Raw genomic sequence first — 25,403 nt, forward strand, 5'->3', positions numbered from 1 at the left:
TGTTTATAAAAAGACTAGCGATCGCCCGTGGCTTCGCTTGCATGGGAATTTTGAAAAGTAGGGCCTTATTCCTTGACTACATTATAAAGGAAGTTTGTCTGGTGGGAGGCTTCGGCCGTGGCTAGTTACCACCCTACCGGCAAAGCCGTGCCGCCAAGCGATTTAGTGATCCATCCAGTAGTTTGAGCTGCGCGTTGACAGATAATAGTCAGTCAGTCACCTTTTCGTATTATATATTGAGAAGATAATATGCATAACACTTAGTAATAATCAGTGCAGTGGGTTAAACATCGAAAAATTAAAGCAAGTTGCAACCTTTCGTTGATCCAGTTATTGACTCAACAATTTTATAAACTTATGCAATAAGGCTGTTCACTACCTTTCATTTCAGTGACTAAAACAACATAAAACCATGTTAAATAATCTTGTGGTCCAATATCTAAGCTATTACTCAATATACAATCTTTATTCTTCTTTATTAATTCATCATCATCAACCGATAAACGTCCACTGCTGGACATAGGTCTCTGACTTCCACACGTCACGGTCTTGCACCTCCTGAATCCAGCGGCTCCCTGCGACTCGTCTGATGTCGTCCGTCCACTAGTGGGGGGTCTTCCAACACTGCGTCCTCCGGTGCGAGGTCACCAGTCCAGCACCTTGGGAACCCAACGTCTATCGGTTTTACGAACTTTGTGCCCTGCCCATTGCCACTTCAGCTTCGCAACCCGTTGAGCTATGTCTGTTACTCTATAGTTCTCCTACGGATCTCCTCACGTAGAGAAACTCCAAGCATAGCTCTCTCCATCGCCCGCTAAGTGACTCTGAGCTTTCTTACGAGGCACATAGTTAGCGACCATGACTCGGATCCATATGTCATCACTGGCAATACGCACTGTTCGAAGACTTTGGAATAAGGAATTTCGAACAAAAAGACATCTCGAAGCTTCCTGAACGCTGCCCAACCGCTGCTTTATTAATCTTCTTCTATATACGTCATATATAAAAATGAATCGCTGATTGTGTTGCTGATCGCAAATCTCGAAAACAGCTGAACCGATTTCGCTTATTCTTTTTTTATAATATTCCTTGAAGTACGAGGATGGTTCTTACGGAGAGAAAAAATTTAAAAATTGTAAGTATTAAAAAAATTTAAAGAGTCGACTGTTAGGCGGTACGAAGTTCGCCCGGTCAGCTATTTACTTAATATTCACTATCTAAGTAGATATATTATATTATGTACCTACTTACATGCAAAACTGTACCTACCGTGGTCCATGACTTTAACAAATAGACAGCACACAGTCTAAACCGGTGGACTTTTGATTTGGAAAAAATATTCCTTGAAATCCTGAGATTCCAACGGGAACGGGATCCTCAAAAAACCTTAATCCACGCGAACGAAGTCGCAAAATAAAACTTGTAGCTAATGTGTATTTTCATCCTATTTTCCTATAGTGTGGATGTTATTGTAACTAAACAATGAACCAAAAGCTTAATTTGATATATAATCCGCTGAAACAGGTCGAATCTGTATGGTGCAACATGCAGCATGCGAAATGCACCGCCCGCCCTCCCACTGCTAAATATGCAGGAAGAAGCAGCCACTAGGCAAGCAATACGCACCCACCACGCAGCACCACACAAATCGCAAACACATCTCAGATGCTGCGTGTGGTGCTTGTGTGGTGTGTGGTGTTTAATCCACTCCTTGCTACTTACCTATATTGTGATGTCATCGATCCACATAGTGGGGGTCTGCCAATGTTGCGCGTTCAGATGTAATTTTATTAATTTTCCAAAAACCGGCCAAGTGCGAGTCAGACTCGTGCACTGAGGGTTCCGTATTACAATCGTATTTTATCGACATTTTGCACGATAATTCAAAAACCATGATGCATAAAAATAAATAAAAATCTGTTTTAGAATTTACAGGTGAAGACCTTTCATATGATACCCCACTTGATATAGTCACTCACTTCGAAAGTTGAAAATACTAATTATTAGTTCATGACCACAATTTAATTTTTTTTGTGTGATCTAACCCTAAATTCACGGTTTTCAGATTTTTCCCCAAATGTCAGCTATAAGATCTACCTACCTGCTAAATTTCATGATTAACTAGGTCAACGGGAAGTACCCTGTAGGTTTATTGACAGACAGACAGACAAAAAAGTGATACTTTATAGTAAAACGGAACCCTTATGGGTTCTGTTTTTCCTTTTGAGGTACGGAACCCTAAAAAACTGTGATCTTAGCGAAAAAGTTTAACTGTAGATATTGCGATAGTTAAACACTTAAAAACAAATCTGTTTTTGGATTGATCGGCAAAAAAAATATCTGATACAAATAAAAAATGACTAATGATACTTATGATAAAAATAATTTAAAAATTTTCATGCCTTAAATGCTCAAGATTGGTCGTTTCCTTCATAATGAATGATTTGCATAGCGCAATTTATCACCACTTTGTTAGGTACATACCAGTGTAATATTTTTTACTGAGTAAAACACTTAAATGTGAATAAAAATAAATACCATTGACCTCTTTCGAAAGCAATAAAAATATTTTTTATTTTATATATCTTTTAAATAAAGAGTAGATCGTCTCTAAACTCTAATATAGCACAGCTCATGCAGCATTTTTGAGGACGCAAAAGCGTGGAGAGCAGGTAGATGAGTGCTAAATAGATCCTGCGTGCTTTTAAATAAGTAGGTCTCACAATCTCGTATACATCCTGTTTCATATTGTTCTGAAGATTTGAAATGACGAGATGAAAAGTGACTAACGCAATTGTAAGATTGTTATTGACGACTAGTTTTTGTTAAGTATCTTTTTTGCGAGATTTATCACTTTTATATCATCGATAATATTTAGCATGTTTCTAGACTTTGACTTTGAAATAGTCAGCGTGAAATACAAGGTGCCTAATCTTTCTGGGACTCTATTACGAAAAAATTACACCAAGGTACAGTGTGACGGTCGCAATCACCTCTGATTGGCCGACACTCTCTAGCTATTGGCAAAAATTGCAGCAAAAAGACGATAAAAGCCAATAATAACAATGATTGATGCATCAAAGACCCTAAACCCTAAACCCTGCGCTTCACTCAGGATTCTAAAATCTTCGTTACCTACGCTTGGAATTTATCCCGGCACCCGTGACGTAAGACATTAGTTAGGTACATTACCCCCTGGTTGAATAATCTACAGCAAAAATAAAGATTAAAGTTTAGCTATGAAAGATTACAATAAAAAGTACAGACAGACACACTTTTGCAATTTGCATCTATAATATTATGTATTATCTAGTATAGATTTGTTTATCATTATGTCATAGTTAATTTTACATTATTTAAAAAATGTATTACTAGTAGGTAGGTACGAAGTATTTTTAATTTGAGACTCTTAATAATTGTTTTTTTTGTTTTTTCAGACATATCTATCATTGCAGTTGACGTAGTTAGTAATGTGTTAATTCAAAACCAGTTTACCATGGCGTTGATAATCCGGCTGAAGTTAACGTTTGAATTTGAAATAAGTGGTATCACCAAGGAGTTATGTGCGTTTTAATTAATTAAATATCACTTGCTTAAACGGTGAAGGAAAACATCGCGAGGAAACCTGCATGCCTGAGAGTTTTCTATAATGTTCTCAAAGGGGTGTGAAGTCTACCAATCCGCACATGGCCAGCGTGGTAGACTATGACCAAAACCCTCTCACTCTGAGAGGAGACCCGTCTTCTGTAGTAAGCCGGCGATGGGTTGATCATGATGATGATGATGATCACCAAGGCGTTTTAGTATTTTTTACAAAACGTATGTTAATTAGATACCTACTCAAAATATAAGCTTACTTATTTAAGTAAATGTAAGTTATAAGTACAAGCACTTGTAAAATATTTCAAGATTGTTAAGCTTATGAATTTATGACGAGATAATAATAATTATTTTAAAAGTTAAAAATTCTTATGCAAATATTTGTGAACTACCGGCTGAACTCATGAAGTTCGTACATTTATGCGCTTTTTGGATTATATTATTATGAAATCTTAAAACAGTGCAAATTTTGTTTTTCACAGTTAAAATATTTTTCACAATAATGTCAGTTATTTGGTTCTCGTTTACTCCGACTTACGAATTATTTCAACCACCGAGTCTGTTGAATTTGGTACTAATCAAATACCTACTTACCTAGTTTGCATTTATGTATTTCAATAAAAAATGGTTGTTATGACTAAGCTTTAAATTTTGGAAAATCACAATAAAATCAAAAATGTCAAATCCGTAACGAGGAAATCCGTAGTCTCAACTCTCAACCAAAGTAACCGACCAACCCATCACCGGCTCACTACAGAGTACGGGTCTCCTCTCAGAGTGAGAAGGGTTTTGGCCATAGTCTACCACGCTGGCCAAGTGCGGATTGGTAGACTTCACACATCTTTGAGAACATTATGGAGAACTCTCAGGCATGCAGGTTTCCTCACGATGTTTTCCTTCACCGTTAAAGCAAGTGATATTTAATTAATCAAAACGCACATAACTCCGAAATGTTAGAGGTGCGTGCCCGGAATCGAACCCCCGACCTCCGATTAGGAGGCGGACGTCCTAACTACTAGGCTATCACAGCAGCAAATTTGCTGCTGTGATAGCCTAGTTCGTTTCACTACTTACTTCGGTTACTTAAGTAACCGATATAGCGGGCAGGCCACGTCTGCCGCAGATCCGATGGCCGCAGAGGCTTACGTGTTCTAGAGAACCTAGAGACCACGTACCAGCAAGTGCTGTGTGGGACGATCTCCTACCCACTGCTGGACTAACAACCTTAAGAAGGTAGCGGGAAGTGGGTGGATGAGGAAGTCGGATGACCGTGTGTGGTAGCACTCTTGGGAAAGAAAGAAAAGAAAGAAAGAAAAGACGTTTATTTATACAATTGTGTCACACATCACAACTTAAAGCTAAGAGCGGGTTACTCCAGCGCTTCTTCCACCTGAGAACAAGCAAAAGAAGCGCCGGAACAAACTGTCATATTGTGTGGCACAACCCTAGGAAGGCCTATGTCCAGCCGTGGACGCAAACAGGCTGATTGATTGATTGATTGCGATTTAACCTACTATGTGCCTCAATAATTAGGTGATTCGTTCGTTTCGCTTGTGATTTAATTGAGGAAGCGTAGTTGACAAAAATTACGTTTAGGTAACTTTTTATTACGGAAATTGAATCGGAACCGTGACTAGGTAATAGGTAGGTATGGGGGGGGGGGGCTCGATCGCGCGGATTGAATCCTACTACAGTTCTTGCAATTCACGAAGGCGAGTGGACTTCACTTGTGGTTACGCCGGATACACGGGCATTGCGTAAGTGTGCGTGCATGTCGGACCAATCAGTCGCGAGCAAGCGCTCGCAAACGCACAACCATGCCAACATGGGGTTATTCAAGGGGCGGACCAACAGATCCCTAAAAGGCCGGCAACGCATCGGCGGTTCCTCTGGTGCTGCAAATGTTCATGGGCGGCGGTAATCACTTAACATCAGGTGACCCGCCTGCTCGTTTGCTCGCTATCTCAATTAAAAAAAAAATATCCACAGCTAATCATAGAACCAACTTTCCTTTTATTTATCTAATTATACACAAGGAAAAGGTGACTGACTGACTGATCTATCAACACACAGCTAAAACTACTGGACGGATCGGGCTGAAATCTGGCATGCAGAATGCAGATAGCTATTACGACGTAGGCATCCGCTAAGAAAAAGGATTTTTGAAAATTCAACCGGCGGAAATTCGGTTTCGACGACAGAGACAACGCAACGCTCCACAAATCTGCTATCTCCTTCTGAAGGTTGTACATTACTTTCGGCCGCGTACTGTTGTTTCGTTTATTCTATCAACTGATGACGTTGTAACTTTTCTACTCGAAGAGCTTGTGGTCAATTGCATGCATATCGCCAATGAACTAAACCTAGCTATACTTAAATGGATGTTTACATACCCAGTGCAGTAATAGCTCAGTTTTACAATAGGTATATGACAAAGGTATATCAGTATGAGCTCTGTGGGTGTGAGCTCGCACAATGGCGGCATCCGGCGATGAGCGCAAGTGCTTGTTATTCAATCTCGTCGCATCACGTTACTGCTGTGACCCACCTTAGTGAATCAGCTCACTTTGGAAAACTTTAATCTTTTTTAAGGATGCGTTTCCCTTGAAGCGAAATGGAGCGAAGCTAGGGTGCATAGTTTGACACTTGTATAAGTACTTTTACAAGGTTATCACGGGTGGGTAGACGGACATGTCATGTCCGTCTATACCTACCTATTCATTATAAGTACAGTACGACAAGGCTATCTTGGCGCGTGGCGAAAATCGGAACTAACGTTACCGTCAAGTGTTCCCTTTGTTCTTGTTTGAATATTCTAAACCTTTGTTCTCCAACAGCGCCCCCCTGTCAATGTTATTCAAGTGCCAAAAGAATCTTGTCGCACTGTTCATTATTATATTATTTTTAGTAGGGATGAGTAGGTACCAACTTACGTTAACAATCCATGTTGTATAAAATATAAAACAGATAATAATTAATGATTTAATTGCAGTTTATAAAGCCTTTTTACGACTACCTGCCTATTGTCTTATGATAATAATTTCAGAACGCGATACTTTGTAGCTGCTCGTTGTCAACTCATCAGATATACTTAGGTAGTAGGTAGGTTAGGTAGGTTTACTTACTTAATTATTATCGTCATTTGATAATAAATTTCAATAGTAAATAGGTTCCGTGACTTATCCATATCCATACTTAATATTATAAATGCGAAAGGGTGTCTGTCTGTCCGTCTGTCTGTCTGTCTGTCTGCTAGCCTTTCACGGCCCATCCGTTCAACCGATTTTGACGAAATTTGGTACAGAGATAGACATAGGCTACCTACTTTTTATCCCGGAAAATCAGAGAGTTACCACGGGATTTCTAAACATCTAAATTCCACGCAGACGAAGTCACGGGCATCTAGTTGCTGCTGATATCATACTTAGGTACCTACCTATGGGCATTATAATATTATATTCTGTGCTGGTAGGAAATATTTAGTTACCTACTTAAGATAATGTAAAGCCTTAAGGATAGGTGCCTTCAATAAAGTCCATCCGTTATTTTTACGGAAAATCGGAACTTAAGGTATGATTCCGAACCACGCTGCACGCAGCAGTGCTGCCGCGAATGCTTATATGATTGTATGGGGACCAGGGCGACAGCACTATTGCGGCAGCACTGCTGCGTGCAGCGTGGTTAGGAATCATACCTTAACTTACACAATATGGACTAAGAGCCCAGTGAGCCCCAGTGTTGAGGACAATAGGTACGCAGAGAAACTTTTAGCTTTTATAAAATAACGAAGGTCTGGCACGCGCTGGCTCTGTCTCTTATATACATAATTTAACCACTTTCCACTTTCCACTTCAAACATATTCCCGTCTCGTCGACCTATCATTTGTGGAAAGGACACCCCACTGTAGTCTGTGGGACAGTGGACACCCTGACCCCAATGACCACTCATTTATGTAAATAGTGGGGACAGGACATTTTCTACGCCATCTTTAAATTAACTGACAAACTGCCTTGACGTCCTGATAGCAAGTTCCTAATATCGCTACGAGATGGCGTTGCTATTTATGAATTTGATATAGATGGCGTTAGTAGTCTGTAAATAACTTAAAATAAATTATTTCCAGCCGTTGTACAGCTGCAGACAAACGACCTTGTTTTATCAAAATTATCACTAATTGACGTCATACGTTAAGTAGGTACGTAAATAGGAGGCTCGGCAGTGATTAACTTCGCAAGCGTTTAGATCTTTTTAACGCCCGACCAAAAAGTAGGGGTGTTATAAGGGAAACTGCAAGGAAAAAGTCGGGGTGGTTTAATTTATTTACATATTTACAATAATTATTTTAGATTTATTATTTACTAGCTGATGCGCGACTTTGTTCGCGCGGATTTGGTCTTTTAAAATTCCGTGGGAACTCTTTCATTTTCCGGAATAAAAAATAGCCTAAGTTACATACAAAAAATCACGTCGATCCGTTGCTCCGTTGCGAGGTGATTGAAGGACAAACCAATAAACGTTAGTGATAACAAACACATAGAATAAGCTACCTATAGATATTATTGCAGATAGGATCAGGGTTGGAAAAAAACAGTTTCTTAAAAAACAAATCATTTTTTATGCAAAACATAATATTTAAAACTGTTTTTTCTCTTGTTTAAAACAATACCAACCCTATAGAATAGGTGCCTTGTAGGGCCCCAAGATTTGCATTGCCTAGGGGCATCTATTTGCCTTAATATGATACGATCCTGACTACATCAATAAAGTACCGTTATCTAGGTCTAGAAGGTCACTAGTTATTTTAGACGCCTAAAAAAATTTAGTTGGTATTTCTACCTATCGTGAGTCATAAATCGTCATAGATCGTTGTGCAATGCGAACTAAATTAACGCTTACGCAAATAGAGTTAGGGTATAAAATGTAATAATAGAGAATTGAAACTTTAAAATAATATATTATTTGAAAGGCTAATGACCGTTGTTTTTTTACTAGGAATATTTTATTTATTGGAATCACGTTTGATTCTCTTTATTTTATTGCCTTAAATGTACGAACTATGGTCTAGTTTGTAGGTACCTACGTACCTACCTACACAATAAAATTTGATCAAGTAGGAGTCAGACATCTTAACCACTAGGCTATCACGATCATGTTTTACTTACCTACGCTGTTAATAAATATACCTATATTTTTCTTCTAATATCATTGCCTATATAGGTTATGGAATATGTATGGGTTAAATAAAATTACTTACCTTAATATCCTCAGGTTAGCGCGCCTTCCGTCTTAGATTACATCATTACTTATCAATGATAAGTTATCATTCATCGACCACCGCTGTTACCATCAGATTTCAATCTTTATCTTCTATCTACTTATAACCTATAGTTCATTACCGCGACTTCATCCACGTGGATTTACGTGCAGGCATTTTTTCTTTTTAACATCCTTCCTTAGTGCACTCCTAAGTAGGATACTCAATAACCATCAAGGATTAACTCCTCCAAATCGCGACTTCAACCGATTTAGCGATGATTTAAGCTAACATGTGGCGGGCGCAGGCCACCAGGCACCACGTGTTGGCATAAATCATCCCTAAGGGCTTTTGTGTACTCATCTGTATTCGGTTTGTATCCGTGATTATACAAATACGTGCATTCGATTCGTATTTTTTTCACGGATCCGTGAAACCGCGTACTTCAGTAACTCCCGAATCAAAATTGTAAGAAGGTACGTTAGGTAAAAAGTGTAAGTTAGGTACAATTCTGAAGTCCGTAGTTAGGTCATTCGTTTTCGGGCAACTTGAAAACGACCTACTTAGTGTGAAAGGAATAAATTGGCAATAAAACAATAAAGTCGATAGTCACACTTGTTACGGTAGTTACCATCGCCTATGATCGCGTGGCATTGTAAATTATTGGATAGGCAATAGGCATCAGTAAGCAATCAGCTTATAGGTACCGTGGCGTTGTGGAATTGTGGAAAGGCAATAGGCATCAATAAGCAATCATCCTATACCGTGGCGTTGTGGAATTGTGGAAAGGCAATAGGCATAATAAGTAGTCAGTTTAATATGGTAGGTACGATATCGCCTGAAACTGGAGTAAAATGAGGTCAATAATATTATGACAAACTTTATCGACCATGGTGTTGGAACGAAAGGGGAAAAGTTTTGTATGATAGAATTACTTTTTAGAGCTCTCTTTTCACCTATTTTTAAAGAAATTCTACATACTTACATATAATCTACATACCTAATATTATGGAGAGTGCAAATCTCATCGAGCTGGTATGATTTTGAAGAACTTACGAAGTTTCCGGGAGCCATGTCTCCCATCCATCTATAATAGATAAGATATCTAGGTACAACGGCGGATCCAGGGGGGGGGGGGGGGCATGGGGGGCATGACCCCCCCCCTGGGCTGCGTCCAGGACCTAGGTGAACCACTAATTAAAATTGTTAAACGTAATGTTTTTTATATTTTTATATACCTAGATTTTATGTAAGTTCCTTCAATACTTAATCAATTTAATATAATATTTTGTATGATGGCAAAAACATTATGTTCTTGCGAACAAACGCATCCAAAATTTGATTTTACCGCGCCACCGCCACCTTACATAGAGATGTCACATTTCGTGTGACGTTCTTTAATGATTGAAGAACATCACACGGCACTTGCCCAGGGCCCACGATCGATTGGGGCCCAGTAGTCCGTGCCAGATCACCAAACTATAACAGACCAACCGATATTTTAATACCCAAAAACATATTTATTTCGATAAAATCAACGGTCAAAAAAGCCATCTCAAACAAAGGACCGTAGAGATTGTTAAATAGTCAAGACTGACTTATATCCGATCGTTATTGTCTTTACTGATAACGCAAATGATAGAATATTTCATTCTTTTTCACTTTAAAAAAAATTCCCGACAGTAAAAACCTCTAAAAGTAAAAAATAATATGTATTATATACCTATAATGTATTGGACGGATTGGTCCTTTACGTTTATTATTTATAGTAAAGTTTTTATTATCCAAGCGCTCGTTGCATCTGGGGACCCCTAAAGATAATAGAACTATTCTTTATACAACAGATGACTTTATAGTTTTTAGTACTAAATTTCTGGCATTTATCTATATCGTAATACAATATTTCTGACATTTATCTTTTCTTTTTTTGTAAATAATGTCATAAATTTTGCGTTCGCTTCGCTCGTACGTTCTGGTCACTACGATTAAAAATCCCTTCCGAGATGCAAGCTATCACTGAGTAGTACCTACCTACCTACATTTGGCCGTGAAAAAGTACCTAACAAGATGATAGACAGACAGAAAATTTCGCGCTCGCTTCGCTCGCGCTTTTGTTCTGTATTAGTTGTTGCCCGCCCGCAACCTTGTCCGCATTGATTTAAGTATTCAAAAAACCGTAGGAACTCTTTGATTTTCCGCATAAAAAGTGTATGCAGGTTTCCGGGATGAAAGCTTTCTCTGTGTAGTACCTGGTCAAAAAGATAGACCGTCAAATGGTAACAGATAAGTAGATAGACACGCTTTCGCATTTATAATATTAGTAGCTACCTTATGATTTTTTCGTAAATATATGAAAAATTTTGCGCTCGCTTCGCTCGCGCTTTTACTTTATATTGGTTGATGCCCGCAACTTCGTCCACATAGATTTAGTTTTTTAAAATTTCCGTGAGAACCCTTTAATTTTCCGGGATAAAAAGCCGTTTCCGAGTGTAAACTATCTCTGAATAGTACCAACATTGATTTATTAGGTAGTTAATAAATCAATGAGTACCAAATTTTGATTTAGAATATGGACTTTGAAAAGATAACAGATAGATAGAAACATTCGCATTTATAATACGTCTAGACTTATCTGCTTTCTTTCCCTATTCCAAGAAAATAGTACCTACTCTGTCAAGATCATAGGGGCCCCGTTATTCTAATGTGCCCAGGGCCTCCAATAGGTTAAAGACGGCCCTGCGTGCGGGTGTGCGGGGCGTCCCCCCCCCCCAACCCCCGCTCGTCATACCCCGATTACCAGCTCGACCTGTCGCAAGAGGTCGAGATGTTGTGACTTGACCACGACTATGTGACCCCCCCCCCTGGCACCAAAGCTGGATCCGCCCTTGTCTAGGTATAGTAGGTACTCATAGAAACTAAATTATCTGAGATAGAAACTTTCATCAAGATTTCAACAGAATGCACTTTTTGAGGTTAACGATTTCAAACAGACAAACTGTTTAATATTTACTATAGGTAATAACAATGGCCGTTGGAGCCGGAAAGTCCTTGAGTGGAGACCGCGTTAAAGCAAGCGTAGTGTGGGACGCCCTCCAGCACGATGGACCGAGGCTGGCGGGAAGTGGCTGGATGAGGAAGGATGAGGACCGGGTGTGTGGCGCTCTTTAGGGAAGGCCTATGTCCAACCGTGGACGTCCACAGGCTGATGATGATGATCATGATGATAGATAACAAAAGTGTCATGATGAACGGTGACGCAAGCAAGAAGTCATCATCATCATCATGATCAATCCATCACCGGCTCACTACATGTGGCACAGGTCTCTACCTAGTCTATAGATTGGCAGACTTCACACACCTTTAAGAATATTAAGAACTCTCAGGCGGGTGCCAGGTTTCCTCACGATGTTTTCCTTCGCCGATAAAGCAAGTGATATCACATAACTCGGAAAAGTTAGAGGAGCGTGCCCGGGATCGAACCTAAACCTCCGATTAGGAAGCGGATGTCCTAATCACTAGGCTATCACAGCTTGTAAGTAAGAAGTGTAACGGTATAATTTCCGAGTTCCCCACAACCACTTTTCAGCGTTCAGTAAAAACTTAGCTTACGTCACCGCACGCTGCCAGCGCGTGCTCCGCACGCCGTACACGCGGAACTGAACAACTGGCATTTTTGCTCACATTAAATAGGATAAACTTGAAAAAAATACCTAATAATATGATCATCATCATCATCAGCCCGCTAGAGATAACCACTGTGGAGGAAAATTGGCCACAGCATTATGCAATGGTAATTTAATGTTATGTCCAACGTTGGTTTTAATTGGCCAATGATCTCGTATCATACTTTTAGGTACCTACCTATATAAGTAAAAGGCAGGTGGTGACAGAGTGCTGCGATAAACAGTGTAACCAGAATGAACTTTTGTCTTATTGTAACTGATTGTATTCGACGATTTTATGTTTGTGCTAGTTGTAATTTGATCTAAATCACACTATATAATATTATAAAGGCGAAAGTTTGTATGTGTGTGTGTATGTTTGTTACTCCTTCACGCAAAAACTTCTGGACGGTTTGGGCTGAAATTTGGAATGAAGATAGATTATACCCTGGATTAACACATAGGCTACTTTTATCCCGGAAAATCAAAGTGTTCCCGCGGGATTTTGAAAAACGTAAATCCACGCGGACGAGGTCACGGGCATCAGCTAGTAATAGTAAGTATAATATTAATTTATAACAACACAAATCGGATGAAAAATGGTAAATTGGCAACAGTGTTTGTCCTCTTGTTTGTCCTGTAATAAATTAGCCAATAGGTGAATTTAATCGCAATTTTTTGAAACTTTCGCAGTGTCAGTTATTCATAGCCTCATTTATTTCGAAACTGAACGTGTCAGTTATTCAGTTCCGCCTCCACACCGCCGTGGTTTCCCCCCGAGCGTCTCCCCGTGTATATTTACGCCTCGTCGGCACAGCCGCGTCCCGGCGCGGCAGTCAGTCCTATTCACAACACCAACAGAACACGTGCCAGCCCCGCCATGTCGAACCACCCCGATCTCAATGTTGGTTCCCACACCAGCGTCACATAGACATACTAAATAAGCTAGTTTTTTAAGCGTTTTCTTCTGTGTTCTGTTCGGTTACTTTTTTTTATAAACACCTAAAGGAATATGGTTTCGAATCGCGGCGCCCACGTGTTGGTATGGGAGCAGCCCGGCTTGGAGGACCAGAGGCCTAAGACGGACAGCGGTGAGTCTTGACTCTAGTCCCTTGTTGTGCCGTCTCTTGGGGAAAACCATAGATAAAAAAAAAGTTTCAAGTGAAGCTTTTCAGTTTCGTTTTCAGTTTCATTTCAGTTTCCTCGCGACGTTATCCTCATTCGATGACGGTCATGACCTGTCCCATTAGTGAAGTAATGGTGGAGGTTTTCTTAGGATATTAATGCTGTGGGCTTGTTCCTTTATCGCACGTGGATTGATTATTTCCAAATGCATGAGCACGGAACGTAGAGAAAGAACGTAGGAAAAATTCTTCGCCTAATTTATTTCGCCACAGTAAATGGGATTAGTGCCTTGAGAAAACTTTCTCGAGAATATTTTAATCAAAATTCAAAATGCACCTTAGAGCATAATTATTGTAGAAAAGAAAAATTCCTCTTTAGATTAGTGCCTTGAGAAAACTTTCTCTAGAATATTTTAATCAAAATGCACATTATACAGCCTCAGCATTATTATTGTAGGAAAGAAAAATAGGTTAGATCGTCCAAGCCTAATTTAAATGTCGTACAGTACTTAAATGGAATTGTTTGCGTATCCGTTTATCGTTATTTTCCGCGATATAATTTCCTTGAATCGACATTTAATTACGCATTGTTAGTTGAACATGAGAGAGACGTGTGGCCTAAATTGCGATACTTAGTGCATTTATCGGGAATATCTAAGTAAGGTTGCCCCATTTCCGGAATGGACGGGTGACGACTTTGGAAGTCCATAAGCTTCAATTTTTCAAAGTTGTTATCACTATAACATCGGCCCTGTTTGATAACGAAACATCATCATAATAATATGCGGAAGGATAGTGGGGCCCACCGCACCGGGTTGCCGCGATTCTGCAGTGCTTCACTGATGTTTGCTGAGGCTCATACGGATGACTTCTATGGGATTATGAGGATAAGAGCGGCATCAGTGATGCGTAGAATACGCGAAGCCTCCAATGGCATTCTTAAAACCCCCTCGGAAAAATTTGATAATCCATTTATGAGGCACTGGGTGGGTGTACACATTACCGGTGCTCCATAACACAAAGATTTTATATTGAATAATTATATACCTACGAATTTAAAATTATTATTATAAATATGGATGTAATGTCTGATAATAAAGATTATTATTATTATATTATTATCCCAAGAACACCGTTTATTATTATGTGTCTGTATGGAAAGAGGCCACGAGTCACAACCCCAACGAAGGATATCACGCTGAGAAGGACTTGAGCATAGTGTAGCCCAATAAATTAGTGTTAGGTACTTAGCCTTATCTGACGTAGAGAGTGACCTATATACCTACGTTATATTTTCAACTTATTTATCCAAGCATAAAAGGACATTGTATATAGTTAGGTATGATATAATAAGCTAATAATTGGCACCGGCCCCAAAAAATATTATAGAATTATATTAGCTCTTGTACCTATACTATACATTGTACCTATATCAAATATTTGAAAAGAGCAACCGCCGAGTTTCTTGCTGGTTCTTCTCGGCAGGAAAGGCATTCCGAACCAGTGGTAGCTGCATCCGACTATTCGTAAGCACTTGTAAAAGTTTATACGAATAAAAAAGATTTTCATTTTCATTAATATATTCGGTAAAAAAGTCAATTAATTTTTAATTTTTTTAGTGTACAGATACGGTTAGGTATTGTAGTCGGTTTTTTTTTTTTGTAAAAATTTTGTTTGATCGCGCGTTTGTACGAGTAAAATACGCGCGAATGACCGCGCATTCGCAATGCTCCTATTAGGGCGACGCCTTTAAACAAAGTAGATATAATATACCTATGTTCCATTTTCTGCAACAATCAAATCTTAGTCTCTGATTTCACTATCACTAATTTCTCGGTAAAAGTGTAACAGAGATCCGTTTATTAGTTTTCCTCCTACGCAGTTGGTCTGCCGATAAGTTATCAGCTACACATTTTTTTATCACTATTACAAGTTGTAAGGTACACAAATTATAGTGCTTTGGAAATTAGACAAGCGAAAAGCGCGTATAAAAAATCGGTCTCGCACACGAAGCTTCATACATTACAGAATACATTCTTATTCAAGCTGATAAAAGAGGGAAAAACAATTTTCCTTATTAATATACCTACTATATAAGTTATTATAAATTTAACGAAATATCAAAAAGATAGGTACCTGGCATCGACATATTTCATGACTCTGCTACTGCATTCAAAAAAAAGCTCTTATAATTTTACGGTGGGTTCATCTCCTAAGTAACTTAGTTATTTGTTTTGTTAGTTACCTAGTTAAGTTCTTTTTATTTGTCAAGATATTTTGCAAATGCTGTGAACACATTTTATAGATACATATTTTATCAGCTTGTGTTTGTTTATAAGTGTCGTACCTAGTTTGTGTTAAATTTATGTATTGTGTGTGTTCCTAATAAATAAAATAAAATAAATAAATAAAATTATAATATTTTTGGAATAATGTTACCTACCAATAAGGAAAGACTTTATAACTGGTACTTAATTAATTTAATTTAATTTATTTATTTGTAGAGACAAACAGTTACAATTAGATAAATAGTTAGCATAATATGGATCTATGAATGGTCTGAAATAAACGTTTATTTATTATTATTATTATTTATTTATTATATATTTAAAAACACTTAAACCTAAGCAGTCTCCAACGAGAAATTAATACTTAGTTATAATAAAAATTATGTCCACAACACACGGGCATAGCACGCGTATGGAAACTAGGCGTATGAAAACTAATATATGGCAAATATTAGTCATGAAAATGAAAAAGAGGGCACATACTGCTTTGTTTACACTGTAATATCCGTATAAGCCTGTGCAGTATTGCGATAAGATAGTCCTCGGGCTTTGCCAAATTAATTGGAATTTGGATATTGCCTCAGTTGCGTCAGTTATTTTGATATAGATTTATTTCAGGGTTCCATACCCTAACTCAAGCATACACTTTAAGCCTCCGCTGTCCGTCCGTCTGTCCGTCCATCTGTCTGTCAGCGGGCTGTATGAGCTGTATCTCATGAACCGTAGTAGGTAGAGAATTGAAATTTTCACTGGCATTCTTTCCTTTTCAGCAACGCTATTTTTCCCTCATTGATGGTAAAACTGTACTTGTCGCAACTTATTTTTCTGTATTTTTAGGGTTCCGTACCTCAAAAGGAAAAAGAACCCTTATAGAATTACTTTGTTGTCTGTCTGTCTGTCTGTCGGTCTGTCAAGAAAACCTACAGGGTACTTCCCGTTGACCTAGATTCCTAGAATCATGAAATTTGGCAGGTAGGTGGGTCTTATAGCTAGCTGGCTTTAGGGGAAAAATCTGAAAACCGTGAATTTGTGGTCACATCACACAAAAAAAAAAATTGTGGTCATAAACTAATAATAATTAGTATTTTAAATTTTCGAAGTAAGATAACTATATCAAGTGGGGTATCATATGAAAGGGCTTCACCTGTCGATTCTAAAACAGATTTTTATTTAATTTTATGAATCATAGTTTTTGATTTATCGTGCAAAATGTCGAAAAAATACGATAGTATTACGGAACCCTCGGTGCGCGAGCCTGACTCGCACTTGGCCGGTTTTTTTACTCCATCCGGTCAATAAATACTTTCCAATGGACGATTTTGTTATTTGCATAGTTAAATAAATCTAGCTTAATCTATTCAATCTAAGTGTTTTCGGAACCATTTAATCTGACATAGGTATAATACCTAGGTATAATCTGTCAAGGTCCAAGGACATCTAGATCGCACGGTTATTGTGTATGGCTACACACCATGACCAGTCATGACAATGATTTTTGCGCGTTTCGTTACCATTTTTCAAAGCCTGAGCTATAAATTATCTGACTGACTGACACGTCAACGTATCTACCTATAGCTCAAACCTGGGTGGGCTTAAGATTTTTTTACAATATTGCCAATTTTAGGCATGTTTTTTTTTTCAGCATCTAGGACCTCACAACTTCATAAAGCGAGCAATTTTTTGAGATTAACTATGTAGGCATAGAGGTAACGTAGTAGATCCAGAGATTTAACGGAATAACGAAAGACCCCTAAGAAAGGATTTTGAGAAATTCAGCGGGATTTATAAAAAAATTATTCACTCGTCGCACTTGCACAATCGCTTATAGCCCGGCGACAAAACTATTGAAACTACACACTCGCTTCCCGCTGATCGCCGACTTGTTTATAGTTTCTAGTTCTACTAGTTACTCGTTCATCGTCGGCTGTCGGACCACTGCCTTACGCTTGCTACGTTCACGCGATACAAGTTTCGGGCGGACAATAGTAAATACTACGGCAATTGAGTCGTCTAGTTTCAAAAGCCCCTAAAACGATTTTATCCTAAAATCAACCTTATATTGTTATGTGCAAGCGTTTTGTTCGTACTTCAAGTTTAGTCATTCAGTTAGTGTCAAATCCCTCTGAAACACAAACAAAAATAGTTCTAAAGTCCACGATTGGGATCAAAAGCCACTACAAAATTGCATGTGGCTTTCAAAAGCCCCTAGAAACTGACTGTCCAATAGTAGTGCGTCATTTTTAACACGTGACTTTACCATAACTATGCAAACAAGATGGCGATTTTTGTTGTGTGGTGTAGATCTGTGTTTGGTAATTTAATGATTTTATGCATTAAAAATGGAGGACTTAATGAAATTTGTGAAAAAATGTGATCCAAAAAAGACAAGGAAACGATCTGTGAATAAAGCAACCTGGAAACGTGAGATTCTACGCGAAAAACGGTACGTGATTCATCCATAAAAATCAGCATCAACATTAGCAAGAATGGTATTATGCAGTAGGTACTATGGAACATAAAACTGCAGCATGTATTATTTTATTAATGTAAATATGAACGTTTCCTTTCATATGTCTTTTGTAGGTATGTTTATTTGTTACTAGCTGATGCCCGCGACTTCGTCCGCGTGGTTTAAGTTTTTTGTTGTTCCCGCGGGAACTCCTCAATTTCCCGGGATAAACAGTAGCCTATGTCATTCTCCAGGTCCTCAACTATACCCATGCCAAAAATCACGTCAATCCGTTGCTCCGTTGTGGCGTGATTGAAGGACAAACCAACAAACAAACACTTTCGCATTTATAATATTAGTATGATGATGCGTAGTTTGAAGAGTAGTCATTTTAATTATTTTTGATAAATTCAGAAAAGATAAGTACCTACGTGAAGTTAGTGGATATGTGTTAACTCAGAACCCATAACCAAAAAAATATTGACCTATTGTCCTATCTGTACCTAAATTCACTTTTGTTAATGTTGATTATTTTTAGTTCATAATCACAGTTTTTTAAGCCTGAAATTGTCTAAAAAAATAACTGTTAGTATTAATTATTTATTATTAGCAAAGTTTATTTCTGAACTTTTTATTTTAGGTACAAACCCTCAAGCTTGCCGCAGTTTCCGCAGTGTGGACACAAGCAAAAGGCGTTTCGATGTACTGAATTATCATGTCAAGAAATAAGAAAATTTCATAAGAATTTCTATAAATGTGATACCAAAGTGAAGCAAGACTGTTTTATACTGAAATATTGTAATATATCAGAAGCTAAGTCATTAAACCCCAGAAGCATAAGAAAAGTTGCTATTAAGTATACTATACTTAGTAAAAATGGGACCAAAATACCGGTATGTCAAAAAACTTTCATGAGAGCACTAATAATAAAGAAAGATCGAATACAGGGCGTAATGAAAAGATTTTTAAATAGCGGAGGTGAAATGCCAGAAGAGAAGCGTGGAGGTGACAGAAAGAGAGAAAAATACGAAGCAAAAAGAATATCCGTCGAATGGTTCATTGAATCCTTTCAGGGACAAGAGAGTCACTATTGTCGTTCGAAAAGTATCAATAGAATATATCTTGCTTCAGGCTTGTCAATACGTAAAATGTGGCGTATGTATAACGCTGCCCGTGACGAGGATTTGAGGGTTAAACAAAGCTTTTTCAGACATGTTTTTAATACTAAATATAATATAGGCTTTGGAAATCCTAGGACAGACGTATGTTCAACGTGCATTGAACTGTTAGAACGCATAAAAACTGAGAAGGACGCTTCCAAGAAAAATGTTCTTATGGCCGAAAAAAGAATTCATCGCCTTAAATACAAAGCCTTCTATGCAATATTGCAAGAAGAAAATGAAATTATTCAAACCATTACCTTCGATTGCCAAAAAAACCAGGCAATGCCCAAAGTTCCGGACCAATCAGCCTACTACAGTCGTCAAATCAACTTTTACCACTTCGCCATTGTTGTGGGAAATTCAAAGGCAAAACTGGACAAAAATAACATTCGTTCCTACTATTGGGATGAAACTTCACACTGCAAAGGCAGTAATGAGATAATTAGCGCAGTTTACGATTTCTTGAAAAACTTTGAATTTGGAGATAAGATAAAAATTCTACGAATAGTATCCGACGGTTGCGCCGGACAAAACAAAAATACAGGCATGATAGCTATGCTAGGTAAATGGCTGTATACAGAAGCCCCAACAAATATCAAGAAAATAGAGCTAATCTTCCCTGTTGTAGGTCACTCCTTTATACCTCCAGACAGGTTGTTTGCCAGAATTGAGAAAACCTTGAAAACTAAAGAAGTCATAACCTCTCCATCCGAATATGCAGCTGTCTTAGAACAAAATGGTATGTGCAAAGATCTAGCATCAATTTCCGTATTTGATTGGAAAAAAAGTTACAAGTCCATCATTAAACCCACTACGTCTTGGCATTTTCAGTTTATGAAAACAAAAAGGTTTTTTATTACAAGAACTAAAACAGAAAACATTTTAGTACAGGGTGAAGAGACATATAGAAACGAAATACGCGAAAAAAAGACTATCACAAAAAAAAAACAAAAAAATCACTATGATATCTCCCCAAGTAATCCAGCCAAACCGTGTTTTCATAAAACAAGCCAAAATTCAAGACGTAGATAAACTTCTTAAAAAGCACTATGGAGATGAGTGGAGAAATTTGGAAAAGTTGATTTTTTTTAAAACTGTAATGGAGAGAATGAGTACCACTGAAACGGGAGACTTTCTGAGATTGTCAGAAGAGACTGATTTGTGTGAAGCTGGATTTACGGATAATATTTGTCACGTTTAAATTCTTTCATTTTTATATATAATAATTAAACACAATAAAACCTTTTATTTCATGCCTATAACAGATTTATCATTATTTTTTAATATATTATCCATCAAAAGAAATTACTTGATTCTGAGTTTTTATGAGATTTAATAAAAGCTACATTCACCTACTTTCTTACTTTGGTTGATCTTGGTGCTTGTCGATATCTTGTATAACACCATCCTTTGTTAAGATTTTGTCAGTTGCAAAATCCACTAAAAAGTGACGTATTACTATCAAATTCCTCTTATTTCAGCAGTGAGTTTCATAAGCCGCTAAAATGAAAGAAAAAACATCCATATTTTTGTTTATTTAACTGATTTGTTGCGGAAAAGGGATTTTAAAGTGGTGCCATATTCTGTGGGCTCATATCATACAAAAATTATTATTGTCTATAACATTTATCAACGACGAGAAGTTTTTATGAGTTTGTGAAAAATAAGCAAAACTTATTTTAGTGGCTTTTGAAACTAGACGACTCAATTATTGACCTTAGACATGAGCTGCCCCCCCCCCCCCCCACCCCCCTGCCCTCCCCTGGGTACGCCCATGGACATGACGAAATCGTTGTGTGATAAGATTACAATTTCATAGTAAGTTACTTACTTATTTCATGATTTACAATTTACAATGCGTGTTTTTAGTAGACGCATGTGATGAACATGACTCAGCCCGTATCATTAGTGATTTATTTTATTAGCAGTTGGTGAAATATCTACGTCAATTCTTATCTCATGCTGAAATAGATTTAGGCAATGGTCCGACCGCCGACGATGAACGAGAAACGAGTAGAACTAGAAACTAAAAACGAGTTGGCGATCAGGGGGAAGTTTTGTCGCCGGGCTATAAGCGAGTGTGCTAGTGCGACGAGCGATTACTCGCGCTATTTGCCGTGTCGTTCGGTGAACAGTCCTGCGCAAACCTACGCGCGCGTTACACATGTTCAAGCGAGCGAGCATCGCTGAACGAATATCGCTGAGCGAGTTTATTTTTGTAAGCTCGTCGCTCAGCGACAAAACTAGTAAAGCGGGTCGTCGCCGGCAGTGTGAACAGTCAGAGAGCAACTTTTGATATATGTATCTCTTTCGTTTACGCGGAATGTACTTACATTTATTGTGCATTTCTTGAGAGAGAAAATCGCCGATAGTTAGTCGTTTTCTCGCCAGCGGTCGGACGACTGCCTAAATCCATGGCTTTCTTATTCAATTTAATAAACGTTCATTTTATTCCGTGATTTTATTGGTCATTAGGTAACGCATTTGAAATGCGGCAGATTTTAAAACCGCATCCATTAGGTTCGTAATTCGTATAACGATTTATATTGGTCGATAGATCACATTCGAAGAGTGGGCAATTTCTTAAACGCATGCCATAAGATCCACATAATATAAGGGCACCATTTTGTTAGTTGAAAGAGAACGCATTCGAAGTGTAGATGATTTATAAAAGGCGTTTCACATATTCCACATCATTGGAGAAACCATTATTTTCATTGGTCGATAGAAAACGCATTCGGACTGCGGCCAGTTTCTAAAATGCATGCCATGAAATCATTTTCATTGGTCGATAGACTGCGGAAGATTTCTAAAATGAATGACTCAACTGGTGAGTTTAATACGTCGGTCGTTACTCGTTACCTTGCTGTAATATATCGTCCAGATATTCGCCTATCTAATTTCAGCAGTCGTTATCCCGCATGCTATGGTCTGACTGAGCTATCGAAGAATGAAAATGAACCGCGTTGTTTAAGAACCAAAGTATGATCACTTTAAGCAAGTTAATAAGTGTGTTAGTAATTGAAACTGTGAATAATTCCCAATTATAGACGTTAGTGATGATTATAACTTATTAGTAATCGTAACATACAACCTTTACATGCTTTACGAAGTTAACAAAAACAAAATCTTTAATATGGTACAAGTAGATTTGTAATGGTATCATAACATGATACTCTTCTTATGCCTTTAGAAGCTCTTATAAACCATAATATAAACCTATCATTAATTTGATGAAATTCTAAAACCAGCCTAAGAGTAGCATGCAAAAATCTCAAGGTCTTTAAAAAAAAGTAGCAAAACAGTATGCGGCCGAAAGTAATGTACATTGACCTTTAGAAGGGATAGCAGATTAGTAGAGCGTTGTCCCTGTCGTTCAGACCAACAAAACGTCATATAGGTATGAGTGACAGAGACAACGCTCCACAAAGCCGAAATATCATTCTAAAGGCCGATCTTCATCTTTTTTTTCACTCTGGGCTGGTTTCCGCACTTAAACGTTTCCGTCTGTTGTGCGTGCATTCAGCATTGCCCCTCCCCGCTGAAGTCTCTCTAAAGGCCGATGTACATTACTTTCTGCCGGGTACTGTAAAAATATTCCAAGAATTATATTTATGGTCTTAACTAGTCTATTTATATTTTCCTTGGCGAACACTGACGCATCTTTTATTGTGGACTTTGCCCCATAGATACATGAACTCGGAATAACAATACTTTTCTCTAAACTTGCTTAGTAAGCTTTTCATACCTTCTCTTGACCGAGTTTCCTTGTTATGTTTTCAGTATTAAGAATTTGATGACCTGCAACATTCCGATGGTCTGGTTTAATTTGTTAGGTAGATTGCTACCTGCTGACATTCATTTTAGTATTATTTTAGTTAGTTAAAATACGTTTACCTTTCATTCCTAATCACTTGAATTGTTAGGATGGTTTTAGTTCCGTTTGTTCCGTACTCATAAGTAAATAACGGAAAACATGAAATTTCTTTATTCAGTTTTTCTGCTTTAAGTAATAATATAATGAATAATGGAGTCACTAATTAAGTAAATAATTACGATAATTTATTTACTTAATTAGTGAGTTCCATGAATAATACCTATGTGGTTGAGACTTTCTTTTGTGAGTCAGCAAAATATGATAAGTATACAGGAATACATAATATATTGTAGCTACATATTTAAAATATAATAAAATTGTCAATAGTAGTTACTTATATAAACCAATGAAAAAATAGAGCAAAAACCTAAATGAAGAAGTTTCCATACAAAAAATGTCTGAGCGAAAATCACGCCTTGAAAATCCATAAAAAATATTATCAACAAACACTTTTTTACACAAGTACCTAAGTAGGTATTGTACTTTTTTCGTGATTGCATGTTACTAGGAAACTGTTCTTCTCGACCTTCTTAACGTACCTACAGTACTAGTTCGTCAATTACAGTAAATTAGCTTCGACGTTTAGTAGACATTTGAACAGCCTTTGCGTAGTTTTGCTCTTCCCGTTTGCCTAAAATTTCAATTATCACTTTTATGTTGAGCGATTTTTAATTACTGTCATTAAAAGAGTGAAAGCATAACGCGTCTGTTAGACAATAGGTTTTTGTCAGTTTTGCAATCATCGTTCTACAATCCACCCTATTAACGGAATTTGGATATTATATTTTTTTAGTTTGGACTTGATAGACGGGGACACGTTTCCAAGTGGGTGTTTAAGGGTAGATGAACGGAATTTCTAAGCGAGTTTTGCCAGTCACTGCTGAGTGCTGATACTGACGAATAACTTACTGTTTAATCCCATGGCTGATTTTTGTATGAAATTAGATAAGAAATATCTGGTTTCGTTAATCAGTCAGTCATGAGCATGACTCATCATAACGAACAAATAAATTCAACGGCTGATAGAAATCATGAACGTTTAGAAAGGACAATAACCAAAAGTGGTACCAAGTTTTCTCGTCCTTCAAAACCAAAAAAGTTTGGATTTGTAATTACCTGGTATAGGATTCCATATATCCATGATTGTTTTCTTTTCCCACACTCCGAATGCATTCTCTGTCGACCTACGAAAATGGTTCCCCATGTGGGCTTTTTGGCATGCATTTTAGAAATCTATCACACCTCCAACACGAGATTATCTGTGTCTTTCGAACAATAAAAATGTTCCCCTATATCTGTGGCTCTACCGCGGTTGTTTGACAGCTACAGTGTCACGATCGCAATCATCTCTGATTGGTTAATGCTCGCTCGCTATTGGCCACAGTGCATTGTTGCAAAAAGAATCGCACAAATTCAGCCAATCAGAACAATTGAGATTGTAATAATGATTGATGCAGGTTTTATACAATCGCCCTACGTGGTCTAATGGCATGCCGTTCGGAAATCGCCCACACTGTAGGGGTGGTTTCCAAAAAGAATGCCATTAAATGCATATTCGTTCTGCGTGGTTTCAAGGCTAGCAAGTAGCATCAAAGGAGTATAATGTCAAACATTTCTATTTCCAAGTATAGGGTGTGCCGTAGCATGCATAATATTGACATATTCTAAACGCTAGGGACCACCCCTCGTCACACCGTCCGCCGCCCTTGAGGCCACGGATATCAACAAACCGTAGTAGTACGGAGCAATTACGGCTTAGTCATATTTCCGGTATTTTCTTGTTCACTGTCTGGGATTGAGGGGAACTTATGCCGTTGAATACGAATGTGTTTCTAAGGCTCTAAGCGACCACCCCTGTCCCCTTGTCATACTTGCCGCCCTTGAGGCAACGGATATCAAGTACGAAACAATTAATAGGTTTACCCCGTAGTCAGAGTCGCTAATCGTTACTTAAGATTGAGTTAAAACGAGACAGATTTATGTGA

General features: G+C 38.0%; 2 protein-coding genes across 4 annotated transcripts in view; both read left to right on the forward strand.

Moving 5' to 3' along the window:
- The window catches only part of Picot (putative inorganic phosphate cotransporter protein picot), an 85,814-nt gene that overhangs the window by 43,426 nt on the left and 16,985 nt on the right, over window positions 1–25,403 (forward strand). Inside the window, exon 1 of one of the 3 annotated variants that reach the window (XM_034975819.2) lies at window positions 13,339–13,608. The exons of the other annotated variants lie outside the window; for them this stretch is intronic. Within the exon in view, the coding sequence (XP_034831710.1) occupies window positions 13,530–13,608 (79 nt within the window). The 5' untranslated portion in view covers window positions 13,339–13,529. Of the gene's footprint in view, window positions 1–13,338; window positions 13,609–25,403 lie in introns of those variants that run through there. 3 annotated transcript variants of the gene reach the window in all.
- LOC138403306 (uncharacterized) lies at window positions 18,189–21,067 on the forward strand. Its single transcript, XM_069503320.1, has 2 exons — window positions 18,189–18,372; window positions 19,019–21,067. Exons 1-2 carry the CDS (start codon window positions 18,269–18,271, stop codon window positions 20,571–20,573), a joined length of 1,659 nt encoding a protein of 552 aa, XP_069359421.1. The 5' UTR covers window positions 18,189–18,268; the 3' UTR covers window positions 20,574–21,067.

Source organism: Maniola hyperantus, chromosome 15 (genome assembly GCF_902806685.2).
Source record: "Maniola hyperantus chromosome 15, iAphHyp1.2, whole genome shotgun sequence".
In the NCBI taxonomy this organism is placed as follows: domain Eukaryota; kingdom Metazoa; phylum Arthropoda; class Insecta; order Lepidoptera; family Nymphalidae; genus Maniola; species Maniola hyperantus.